Source organism: Protomyctophum bolini, assembly GCF_963924005.1.
Source record: "Protomyctophum bolini genome assembly, chromosome: 4".
NCBI lineage: Eukaryota > Metazoa > Chordata > Actinopteri > Myctophiformes > Myctophidae > Protomyctophum > Protomyctophum bolini.
Window position 1 is genome coordinate 41,792,612 of NC_137865.1, and position 12,500 is coordinate 41,805,111.

The 12,500-nt window shown below is 45.1% G+C and overlaps 1 protein-coding gene across 1 annotated transcript in view; it reads right to left on the reverse strand.

Moving 5' to 3' along the window:
* Nucleotides 1–9,770: 9,770 nt before the first annotated feature.
* The window catches only part of met (MET proto-oncogene, receptor tyrosine kinase), a 90,274-nt gene continuing 87,544 nt past the window's right edge, over nucleotides 9,771–12,500 (reverse strand). The window contains exon 22 of the mRNA XM_080760951.1: nucleotides 9,771–11,277. Within this exon, the coding sequence (XP_080617077.1) occupies nucleotides 10,983–11,277 (295 nt within the window). The 3' untranslated portion in view covers nucleotides 9,771–10,982. The remainder of the gene's footprint in view (nucleotides 11,278–12,500) is intronic.

The following is a 12,500-nucleotide window of genomic DNA, read 5'->3' on the forward strand; positions in this document are numbered from 1 at the left end:
TATGAATGCACTACATGTACAGTAGTAAGTAGTATGTTGGGGCCCTGCCAGATTGAATCTGGGCCCATCCACATTTACACTATATAAATCCTGCAGGCTCATGTGTTTTTGGTCTAGCTTGTACTTTTAACCACCAGTACAGTACTGTGCTGTAGTGTTTGTCGATACTTCTCAATGCTTCGGTTGTGTTTGCAGGTGGATGTGTTTCATTTCACCTGATCTGCGTTTCATTTCAAGCCATATGTTTGGCTTGTGACAAGGAGAAACTGGTTTAAATCCCACCAAAGTGGCCCAAACTTGCCGTTCCAAATCTCTCACCTCACTGCAAGTGCTGCAGTGGAGTTGCTCGAGGCAGCATACGTAGTATAAATGCTGTGGTTTGGTTTGCTGGGCAGATCCCAATACATGTATGAGAGTAAAAAAACGTTAAGAATAGTCCACACTGGACAAAACCTCCCCTGAATAACCAACACCACCTTAAACGATGTTTCAGATAGAATATAGAATAGAAGCCTGTCCAGCTCCGACTTTTATTTGCACTATAGTCAGATTTTTGTCCAGCCTGCCAAACTGAAGCTGAAAGGATCATTCCCTCGGTGCAGTGTGCCAAGGCTGCTGCATCCAGATGTATGTGTGTGCGTGTGTGTGCCAGGCCCGCCCGCCCGAGCCATTACCAGATGTATGGCCCACAGTGATCTCTGTACCCATCTTTACTGTGTGTGCCAGGGGGTACAAGGAGTGGGAGGGGGATGGGTGATGGCTGCCAGAACCCTGCTGTTACAGCAGATGGAAAAACAAATCTTATTCAACTCATGTCAGGGTTATGCGATTTGGTCGACCTCAGAGAGGAATGAACGGGTCGCCGGCCAAAAGCCTGTAGGTATGAATGTGAGATACATGTGTTCATCTAAGAAGAAACCCTGGTGTTGAATTATGGATTCCGTGCCGTGGGTGTTATGATCACCTCTCACAGCCAAATGTGGAAAATTGAAAACGTCTTGAGGTTTTCTTTTGTTCGACAGTTCAATCCCTGACATTAAAAGCACTTGTAGTTGTATGACAAAGGTTATATGTATGTAAGAATCTGTGTACCATATCGATTGTGACTAGAGGGATGTCAAAACAAGTTACTTTTCTAAAACCTAGTGCATTCAGCTCTTCATAATATTTCCTTCCGGAATATGCTATGCATGGTTGCAGCGTGCTGTGAAACAACAGGCCAACTATCAACCCCCATGTCAGGCACCAGAGAATATTGTTAATGTCACCTCCTCTTCAGCTGCAAAATCCAAGCAGCATCAATAGGGGGCATCCACAACCAACAAACCCACGTCTCCCGAGTCAAACCCTCTCAGTCTCCGTCTCCATCCATGCAATGCTGACCAGTCAATTGACAACAAAACACAACAACTGATACGGTTCCAAATGGCAAGAGCCAAGATATTCCAACTATGAGGGGAGAGCTGATCATTAATAGGCACACAGTGCCTCCATCCACCTCCCCACCTCCCGCCAAACTCAATAAAGGGCCACTAATTTGTTAAACTCTCTGAGTCACTACAGTATGTCAGAATGCTATTGAGTCCAAGACCAAGAGAGAGGGAGTTTGCCTTCTTTATCAGTTGCTATCAGTTGTGAGTTTGTGTGTGTGCGCGCGTGTGTGTGCGTGTAAGGAAAACTGGCAGTTAAATATCTTTAGTCTATATTTTATTGCACTAGCTTATCTTTTCTATAATGTATAATATAACCAGTGCCATGCTGTATAGTGCAGGGGTTTTCAACTGATTGTGAACGAGGGACAACCACAGGTTGACTTAGAATCAACCTGTCAAGTCGATTTAGTCGACTAAAATCTTATGATAATAGTCGACTAAAACTAACACTAAAACATTCCATGGGTGACTAAAATGTGACTAAGACTAAATGAAAACTATTCAAGAGACTGTGACTAAAACTAAAATCTAAAGTTGCTGCCAAAAACAACACTGGTCGTGACTGGTGGGGATCTGGGCTATTGCTTTTGTAACACTTGCTATGCATCCCATGAGTATACATCCCACTGTTTCGCAACCAATGCTAATAATTTCCTAATAACTCAACCAGACAATCCAGTGCATTTTCCCCTCTTGAGATTCTAGCTCCCTTTTTCTGTTGAATTTCCTGACCTCCAACTTGTCAGTAAATTACTACATGGATGAACTCATCATAGGTCACCATGGGTCATTCACTTCACGGTTTCTCAACTAGTGGAAAGAAAATGTATTTAGTATACAATAAATGCATGGTCATATAGGGACTGTTGAAACTAGGAGGACTGTATAGGCATTAGGCTGATTAGGGAGGATGTCGGCGTGTCGGTAAGAACACTCAGAACTGGGTACTGTAGCTCTGCTTTATACTTGCATGAGGTAGTAAACACATGTGTGTGTGGTTACGTATATCGTCATTGACTGACCCACAGTCAAAAGGAGGTGTTGCTCTGCATGTCAAACACAAACTGAACTCTGTAGAGCAAGGTGAACCTACTAAATTATAATTAACAGCACAGGTGTCTGTAATGCAAAGGAAAGGAACGGTAGTGTTTACCCAGGGTAACTGGACTAAGCTCAATAACTTGTTTACAGCCAGGCCCTGCTCATAGAACATTTCATGGTAGGGGTTCAATGCCTTGTCCAAGGGCACTTGTCCGGGGATACGAACTAGTGACCTTTCCGATATCAAGACCGCTCCGCAAACCGTTCGGCCACCGCTGCAGTCTCAATCAGTCCAATCAAAGGCCCTAGTCTGCGCATGCCTGTTGGCAAGGCAGCCTAATATATGGTTTGGCCTTTCCAACAGGGACCACATGCAATACCTCCACGGACCACCAGTGGTGTGTGTGTGTGTGTGTGTGTGTGTGTGTGTGTGTGTGTGTGTGTGTGTGTGTGTGCAAGTGCAAGTATCCCACCACTTTGTGTGTACCGGCCCTTTCTTTGGTCACGCATACTGAAGTTGCTGACTCACCTGGTGAGTCAGGCTGTACGACGCACACCTACTGCAAACTCAAAGCCCACCGCCACAGTCACACGCACACACACACACTGACACACACACACACACACACTCACACACCTGTCTTTTCTTTGAACATGTGTGTGCGGTCAACTAGTCCAACGTGTAGCAGTGACAGAGAAGGGTGATGCTTTCACCATGAGAGAGAAAGAGATGAAAGACAAACCAACCTGGGCCTGAGTGATGTCAACATGGAGTGAGAAGAGAAAGTGAGACAGAGAAAGTTAGAGACACACACGCAGGCACGCACACACACACAAACGCACGCACGCACACACGCACACACGCACACGCCACACACACAAACAGAGAGACAGACACTCGCCAGAGAGACAGAGAGAAATGAAGACGGACATGCCTTATTCTCAATGAGGCTTAAAAAAGGTTTTCTCCAGTTTTACTGGAAAGCTTTCGTATAGTTTAATGTATTTAAATAGTGTGCCCTGGCCTGCAGATGGTGTTCTGGCCTAGGATCAAGTATACGTTGCAACGTAGTTCGTGTGACTCAAAGTACTGTATATTTTCAAAAGATTTTTTATATATTTGAAAACTTGAAATGGGACTATTCTGCATTATGACTCAGTACTTTTACTTTTGGTACTTTAAGTACATTTTGATGCCACAACATTTGCACTTTTACACAAGTACATTTTGAGTATTTCTATATTGCAGGATTGATAGTTTTATACTTAAGTGAAACATTGGACTACTTTTTCCACCACTGCACCAGACCAGAGCTCCTTCCTTTCATTATTCCTCTCTCTGGCTCTGAGAATACCATGACCAAAGTATTTAGACTGCCCAGTCTCCTTTTAAAGTATTTAGACTGCCCACTGTGCCCAGTCACCTTTTAAAGTATTTAGACTGCCCAGTCACCTTTTAAAGTATTTAGACTGCCCAGTCACCTTTTAAAGTATTTAGACTGCCCAGTCACCTTTTAAAAAACACCTCAAGAAGCACGCAAACTATAGGGATGCACCGATGTGGAAATTCTTGGCTGATAACGATGTTTGAAATATCAATTTAGCCGATAGCGATACCGATATGTTTATTTAGTTTTTGTTGTTTTTATTTCCCCCTTTTCTGCCAGGGAAACAAATACATCTCAATATACAAGGAATAAATGTTCAGAATCTACAGCTTGGTAGGCTGCAGATAACCACCACACCAACATACAGTCGTAGCCAACGCAAAATGTATGCTTATCAACAACAGCTAAACATCGGCCTCTGCCATCGGTGAATGTCAGTTTTAGTTGCCGATACCGATACTGACCGATAACAGCACATATCGGCCGATACAGATGGCGTGGCCGATACACCGATGCATCACTAACTCAAACCTTTTAATTAAGTATTATTCAACCAATCTAGTCCAATTGGGAGGCCATGTAGCTGAATGATTAGAGAGGCAACCTGCGTGGGAAGAAAAATGTTTGAACTCTCACTATTAGAATCTGAGCAGGCAGGTCTCCCGACTCTAAAGACCATGCAGCTCCCACATGAACTGGTGACAGCCTAATACAAGAAGTGCTGCGGCGGGAAATATTATTTATTGATAGACTATAAGTACACAACTTCATAGTTGTGTACTCATAGATCCAATCCCAAGACTAAACACATACCGTGCTGCTGGCCCATAGTCATAGATATCTATGACTATGGCCAGCAGCACGGTCTGTGTTTAGTCTTGGTTTGGTGTTTCACTCTTACTGCTGTTGCTTCTAATCCATGACACCTGCATTTCCCTCCCTGGGCCAATAAATGGTTATCTTATCTTATACAGAGACAGAGACAGAGAGAGAGAGAGAGAGAGAGAGAGCGAGGGAGGGTTCAAGCCAGGCATTCCAAAAACAGCAGATTACCACATCGCTTTAAGCCTCAGTTCTCAGCGAGGCCCCCATAAAGCTCTTCGGACCCCAAGGTCGCTAAGCAACTCCACGGGGGACGGCGTGTAATGAAAGCCACGGTCACGACTGGGCCATAGAAGAAGTCTAGACAACAATACCTGGAGGTCGAAGGAGGAGAGGCTACGGGGAGGTGAAGGGGTCGGAGGTCGACGTTAACCAATGAGAACAAAGGTGCAGTGAAGGAGCGTGAACTAACGACTGTGACACAAAAGGGCAACGTCTGTGTGTGTGTGTACTTTTAAAGTTGTGCAAACAGGGTGCGCGTTTCACACGGACTGAGTGATTATCCGAATAATGACCGAGCCGTCTTTATCCGAGCAACGTCCCCTCCCGGTCTCACATTGGGGCCGTTCACCTTCTTCTTCTTTTTTTATGTATTTATTTTCCTTTTTACACGCAAATATACAAAAAAACAACAATGAACATTACAAGACAATTACTGATATAAAGAAAGCAAAACAACAATAACCGCAAAAACAGCACTACTCCTCTTCAGCTCCATCCATTAAATGTGACAAATTATTGTTCTTAATATAACTTATAAAGTGGTCCCACACCTCCTGAAACATTTCTTGTTTGTCCTTAAGAATGTATGCAATCTTTTCCAAAGGTAAACATAAAGACATTTCCCTGAACCACTGTGTAATACTTGGTTTGTCTGGCCTCTTCCAGGTCAATGCTATCATTCTGCCATGCACCATTTTAGTGGCATTCATTGTTTGTTAATAGAGTTGGTTACTCTCGCACAGCTGTTGAAAGCACAGCATTGAAATCACAATACTTTTGAAAGGGTAACTATAGATAACACATCCAATTACACCTCAGGCCAGGGATCTATTCAGTTATGTGTTATGTCATCTTGCCTTATCTCATGTACTTAGCTGGCACAATGAAACTTTTTCTTGGACAAAATTCAAGAGTAATTTATAATCCTGGACAGCTGTGTGCTGTGTGGAGCTGAATTGCAGTGTGTGTGTGTGTGTGTGTGTGTGTGTGTGTGTGTGTGTGTGTGTGTGTGAGTGCATGTACCTGCTCGTACTGCTCTCTGCCCATGAAGCCGGGACACTTGACTCACATCCGTTTACGCACCAAACAAATGGAAACTAGGAAACAAGGAATAAAGGGCCTTTATGCTAGCAGGTATAGTGCTGTCATTTCAACAATGAACGTAGGGGTACTAACGACTGGCAGTGGCTCAGGAGGTACAACAGCGGCCACTTGGATGGAAGGTTTGGAAGGTTCCCGGTTCGATCCTGGGTTCCCCCTGGGTGGGTTAGTGTCCTTGAGCAAGACACTTAAGGCCTATTCATAGTCTGGATTTTCGGTGGTGAGGTGACCACCGGCACTGCGTCAGGCACCCAGAACTTGAGGCAAGTAAATTGACCCTATATGGCTAGCCAACCCAGGGCAAAGCCAGGAGGGGAAAGAAGCGTACCACCTATGTCGACGTGCTGCGGCGCGACAGCTTGCCTGACAACACTGCAGAGCTCAAGAACCTGATGTTGGATAGGAATTTGTGGAGGGCAGCGATCCAGGAATCCCGAGTTGGTGTTGGCTATAGACCTCACTCTCGCAGCAACTAACTAACATATACAGATAGCACATAAACACAAAATAGTTTTAAACAAAATAACAAACATACTTGACACCAAATAGTTATGGTTCTAAAATAGTATAAGCTACTATTACAGTGAGTTTAAATGAATGAATTCTTCAGAAAACAGAGTCACACACACAGTAGCAGCTTAGGGGCCTCTGTCTGCAGTCACAGTGTTAGCTTTAGCTGCTAAGATTTAAGCCGTTAAGCTCAGCTGCTGCTAGGCTAAACTGCTAAACAGGACATTACTACACCAAACATTGCGGAGACAAACGGACAACTTTTACACCATCAAAATACACCCTGGTACACTACTTCAATATGTGTCTAAGTTAACCCATTTTATGATATCTCACCTGCAACAAGACAGTTAAACACAGAAGTTTCTGTCCAGCCTGACTGTTCAACAAAGTTCAACAAGGGCATTCCACTCCAGTGAATGCTGTCTGTCACTGGAGTGTAATGTCCTTGTTCAACTCTGTTGTGGTGCAGACTAGTGGAGCTCTGTATGTCTTGTCCTCGGCAAGCTAGGAACACATGAGTGACTATTTAACTTGTAATCCCATGAACTCGGCTATGAACTTGAGTAGTAATGAATTATTATATTGTCCACACAGCACTATATAAATGCACATTTACCATTTTAGTCATTACGAAAATGTACAGCCCTGCTTTATTTTCTTTTACAAGGAATTATAAATCATGCCGGCTTTATGGCTGTTAAAACGCCTTGTAAAATGAAAAGATGCGCAAGAAGAGACAGCTGCGAGAGGTGATGTGATAAGATAGCTTTATTACACTGAGACATCACATAAGGACAGGTACCTTCAAAACCTTTACAGACAGACGACAGCTAAATCATAGAGATACACAACACAGAGACAGACACTCGCACACACAGACACACACACAAAAACGTGCACTCACACGGCATACAGTGAGAAGCATAGACCAAGTGGTTGTAGTATAGATATGTTGTTGTAACAAATATTTGACACAAGGTCATCTTTACTCCAGTTTTCTTAAGACAAGACGGAAGGACCACACCGGAGCAAACTTGATGTTAAAGTTCCAAATAGGGAGCAACGGCGTGAGGCCCGGTTTTAGATTTTCGGCAGCAAACACAATGGAAAGGTTGGTACTGTACGTGGGAAGCCGGCAGGGGGTTGTCCATCATGCATTAGCTGCGACTTCTGGAAGACATGACAGAAATGGGAACCCAGGAGCATGTGTCCATGCAGTAACTGGCCTGCAATACCACTGTTTTATCATATTATTATTTTATACTCACTATTTGATCTGTTCTATAGTAGTGCTTTCTTCGCCACTGTCTTCTCTCTCTCTGTCTCTCTCTTCATTCATGATACTGTAGTTGGCACTGTCGTCCCAACAGTGACGATAAGGTACATTAACACACACGCAAACGCACGCACACACACACACACACACACACACACACACACACACACACACACACATGCACGCACACATAAACAGTAAAACACACTGTACTGTACACAGCGGACAAAACCCCCAGCGACACAATCCCTCATTGTTTACAAATTGGCAGTTGTCGACAGTCGTCGAGTGAAATCAAAAGGATTGATTTGAGTGGTTTTGTTATATTTGATCACCCCCCACCCCTCCTCACCCCCCCCCCCCCCCCCAACGTGTCACTCCAAACTTACAGGCTCATCAATGATCAATAATACAAAAATATAGTACAGCAATTTTCTTGTCATAGCAAACATTCATACCTGTCAATCAGTCAATGGCTCTGAAGCCATCTGCAGCCATTCGAAAGAGAATAACACAAACGCTACACAAAGCCAGGGGACGGGGGAGGGTCATTGCTTGACATTGAAGTGTTTCTTCATAATAGCTACACAAGCGTCCAAAAATATACAACGATGTACAGCCGTCAGTCACCGACAGTGATTACAGTCACATATTGAGGGATTGGTGCCAGCAGTGTGTCAGCTAAGTTGTACACAATTTGTAATATAATATACAGTATCTTAACCACTTAAACCCCGTATACTTTGTTGAGCATCCCACTGAGCAGTCTTTTGTCTAATAGACGTATAGGCCTACAGGTCTAAAAATCCCACCTGTGTGAAGTGAGTGGCACTCTATCATCATACAGCTTCATGATGTATGACCATATTGTCAAGGCAGGACATTGTGTTAAGGCAAAACAGCCGATTTGCTCGTCTACATTATATGACGTAGATTCTCCATTCATTGTCAATGGCATTAAATGTTTGTGTTAACACAAAAATAGCCGATTTGTTCAGACATAATTATGACGTAAATTTTCCATTCATTGTCAATGTCAGTTTTTTTCAACGTATATACCGTCTATATAGACGTTGCTGAAAATGGATGATCTACAAGCTCATAGATATACAAGCTCAAACACTTTGCAACAGTGAGCTTGTAGATCTGTTACTTTCAGCGAATGTTCGGCATAGAATCGGGACACTATAGGGTTCAAGGGGTTCAAGTGGTTATGATTGTATAAAATCCAAAACTAATAGAACCAATACAATTATGGAAAACGAAGAAGAAGAGAATAATATGTAATTAGAGCCTGCTTACACTCATCTGGCTTCAAGCCCTCATTATGCATTATTACCAATTTCCTTTATGAAATTGGTGTCGGGGGGGAAATGGAAAAGAATCGACATACGGTAAGCAACTCAAGACAATTCATCAAAACCGTTTAAAAAAAGACCTAAAAACATCCACAATGGTTCAACTTCTCGTTCCCTTCCTTTTCAGCTGGGTTTTTTTTCCTTCTCTTCTTTCTTCCTTCTTCCAGAATCCTCAGGCCTTCAAGTGTGCGCACGTAGTCAGACCTTGTACTGTTTTGACATGTACTCTGTCGACATTATGACGGGACGATTCAACTCAAAGTGTTCCATAAAAAAAAAAGAAAGGTGGGGAGAAGACGGATGCATAAACCCTTTTCACCTGGGAAACATCTGCAGATTCCTCTCAGGTGAGTCATTGGAACGTTCTCTCCAAGAGAAGCTCAACATCAAAAGCTAATCGTCAAAGATAATTATACACATAAAGGTATCCAGTGAACTGCACGCGGGAGGCAGGCGGTGGGCTCCCCTTCCCCATCCCCCCCACCCCCCACCCCTCACTCGCCCCACAAACGCCACCCCACCCCAACCCGACCCGATCGACCCCCCCCCCCCCCCCAATGCCTCGCTTTACACGCCCGGGGCGATGGTGTAGCTTAATAACAAAGCAAGGCGTCTTCATTCATTGTGTGAGTGCAGGCGAGGGGGGGGGGGGGCATGCAATGCGCGGGAGGCATATTACAGTGGTAAATACTGTAGTGCGGAGGTGGGGACATTGTTTTTTTTTCTTTTTCTTCTATACTCTTCTCAGTATACAATACATGGCCATTCGTCGTAGCATTCACATTAACGTCGCACGGCAGGAAAAATATCCGGGCCCCCCCCCCCCCCACACACACATCCTGCGTATCAAAAGCCAACATGCGGAAACCGACCCAATCCTCCACGGAACGGAGCTATATATCTTGGTGTGGGGGGGCGGGCGGTCCAAACCTACCCAATCCTCCATGGAGCACTATATATCTCTCTCTGGTGGTGGTGGTGGGGAGGGGGTGGGCGGTCCATGAGAGGTTTGGGTGAGATCTTTTCCATTTAGCGGCATTGTGCTTCGGTTGACAGTGGCTTTGTCCATTGAAAAAATCTTTGCGGAGGCGTTCCTCTGCGTGGTGTAATTGTCTTGTAGGGAACACAGGGGGGGCTGACCTCGGTGGTCCCTGGTGGTCAATGAGAGGTCATGGGGTCAATGGGAGAGCTTCCTTTAGAGTGGAGGGTGAAGTCACTGAGGTCAGAGTCATTTCAGCCACCGTGCTTGAGAAGGTCAGACGTCGTCTATGTACACAGAGAGTTCCAAAGGAACTCTTTTGTTTTGTTTTGATTCCTCAGCATTCAAGGTCCAGTGTTTGGTACATATACATACAGTAGTTCGGGCGGCTGTGGCTCAGGAGTTAGAGCAGGTCGTCCAATGATCCCTGGGTCGGCGGTTCGAATCCCGGCTCCTCCTGTCCACATGTCGAAGTGTCCTTGGGCAAGACACTGAACCCGACCTGCCTCCAATGAGTCGGTCGGTGTGAGCTTGCCACCATTGGTGTGTGAATGTGGGAAGTGAGGACGCTGGCGGCGACTGTTCGCCACTTCACCTCCCAATGTATGAATGAATGAACCATTGTAAAGCGCTTTGAGTAGGCACGTAGTGCATAGGAAAGCGCCATAAAAATGCAATTCATTATAGTTCCCTCGCCTCCCCTATAGTCTTCATCAACAATCCGCTCTCTCCACTCTGTCTGCCTCTCTCACTACGAGGCTTCCTCCCTCGCCCTCCCTCTGTCCTCTCTCAGGTGCAACAGTCTCGCTCCAGGTGGTGCCTGAAGCCGTGCGAGGGGGAGGGCAGGGAGGAGGCGGAGGTGGAGGGGAAGGCGGAGGAGGAGGAGGAGAAGGACGAGGAAGAGGAGGACTGCAGGAGGGAGGGGTAGGGGCTCATCTTCTCGATGTTGACGTAGGTGGTGTTGAGCAGCACGTAGTGCTCGCCGCTGAAGCTGGCGAAGATGGCCGAGATGCGAGACACCAGCTCCGAGAAGGACGGCCGCCTCTCCGGCTTGGGGTGCCAGCACTCGATCATCAGCGTGTACCTGTGGTGGGGAGACGGACGGACGGACAGGGGACAACCGTCAAGACAGGAACGCATCAACCTTTTCAGAAAGGGGTTTCTACCCACAGAAACTCATCAACCATCCAAAAACAACCTCCACCCGCACCCTCAGATCTGCAAAAAATTTCTGCTCCAGGTCCCAGATACCAATCTGCGATTCTGCGCACCATGGGGGACCAGGCCTTCTGCTCGGCAGCACCGCGCCTATGGAACAGCCTCCCCATGGACTTGAGAGTGCCGCAGACTGTGGAACTTTTAAAACAGGCCTGAAAACGTGATATTTTCACATGATATCGCCGTCGGAACGCTCGCCTCTTGCCTGTGTAGATGAGGTGTAACAGGTCTGTGTGGACGAGGTCAAAGTCATGTAACAGAGAAGTCTGTTGGACGCTGATTTCATGGTCGATAACACATATTGTGTTTGCACCCCTGTTGCCAGACCTGTATTGAAGTACAGGTCTGTTGTGTTGTCCTACATTATACTGTCTTCGTGTCTCCATGTGTGTGTGTATGTGTGTGTGTGACTGTGTGTGTGTGTGTGTGTGTGTGTGTGTGTGTGTGTGTGTGTGTGTGTGTGTGTGTGTGTGTGTTCCTGCTGTTCCTCTCCCAGCTAGTTAACTGCATTCATGTCACCACCCGAGCTCTGGTGTCTCCTGCACCCCAATCATGTCACCCATCCCTGTGCAGCGACTGATTGCTAACGGTGAAACATGATGACAGGTTTTATTACTGTACGGTACGCGCAGACTGTGAAGTGGGAGTGTTGAACCGACTAGACAGTGGAGGGAGTGAAACCTTTCCTGTTATGGACTTATAAGGTCCTTTGTTTGTGTGATGAATAGCCAAACTATTATCTCGTCTGAGCTATTTCACACGGAGGGGCAGTTGAGTGGAGAGCCAAAGGGTTTGAACTTTATATCAAAAACTTCATTTCCAAAACGTCATTAAATGGTGTGTCGCCATTTATTTATAGATACGGTTATTAGTTTAAATTTAACACAAGTAGTAAAAACAATAGACGGCTCCATGCTTCATAAACACTTGTTTGGTTAAATTACATTAGCAGATAATAGTTTTATGAGAGCAATGCTTTTACTGTTTTTTACTTTGACAGGCAACAAATCTCCTCTCATTAAATGGTGTATATCACCATTTATAGATACAAGTTATTAGTTTAAATTTAACACAGTAGTAAAAAACTAA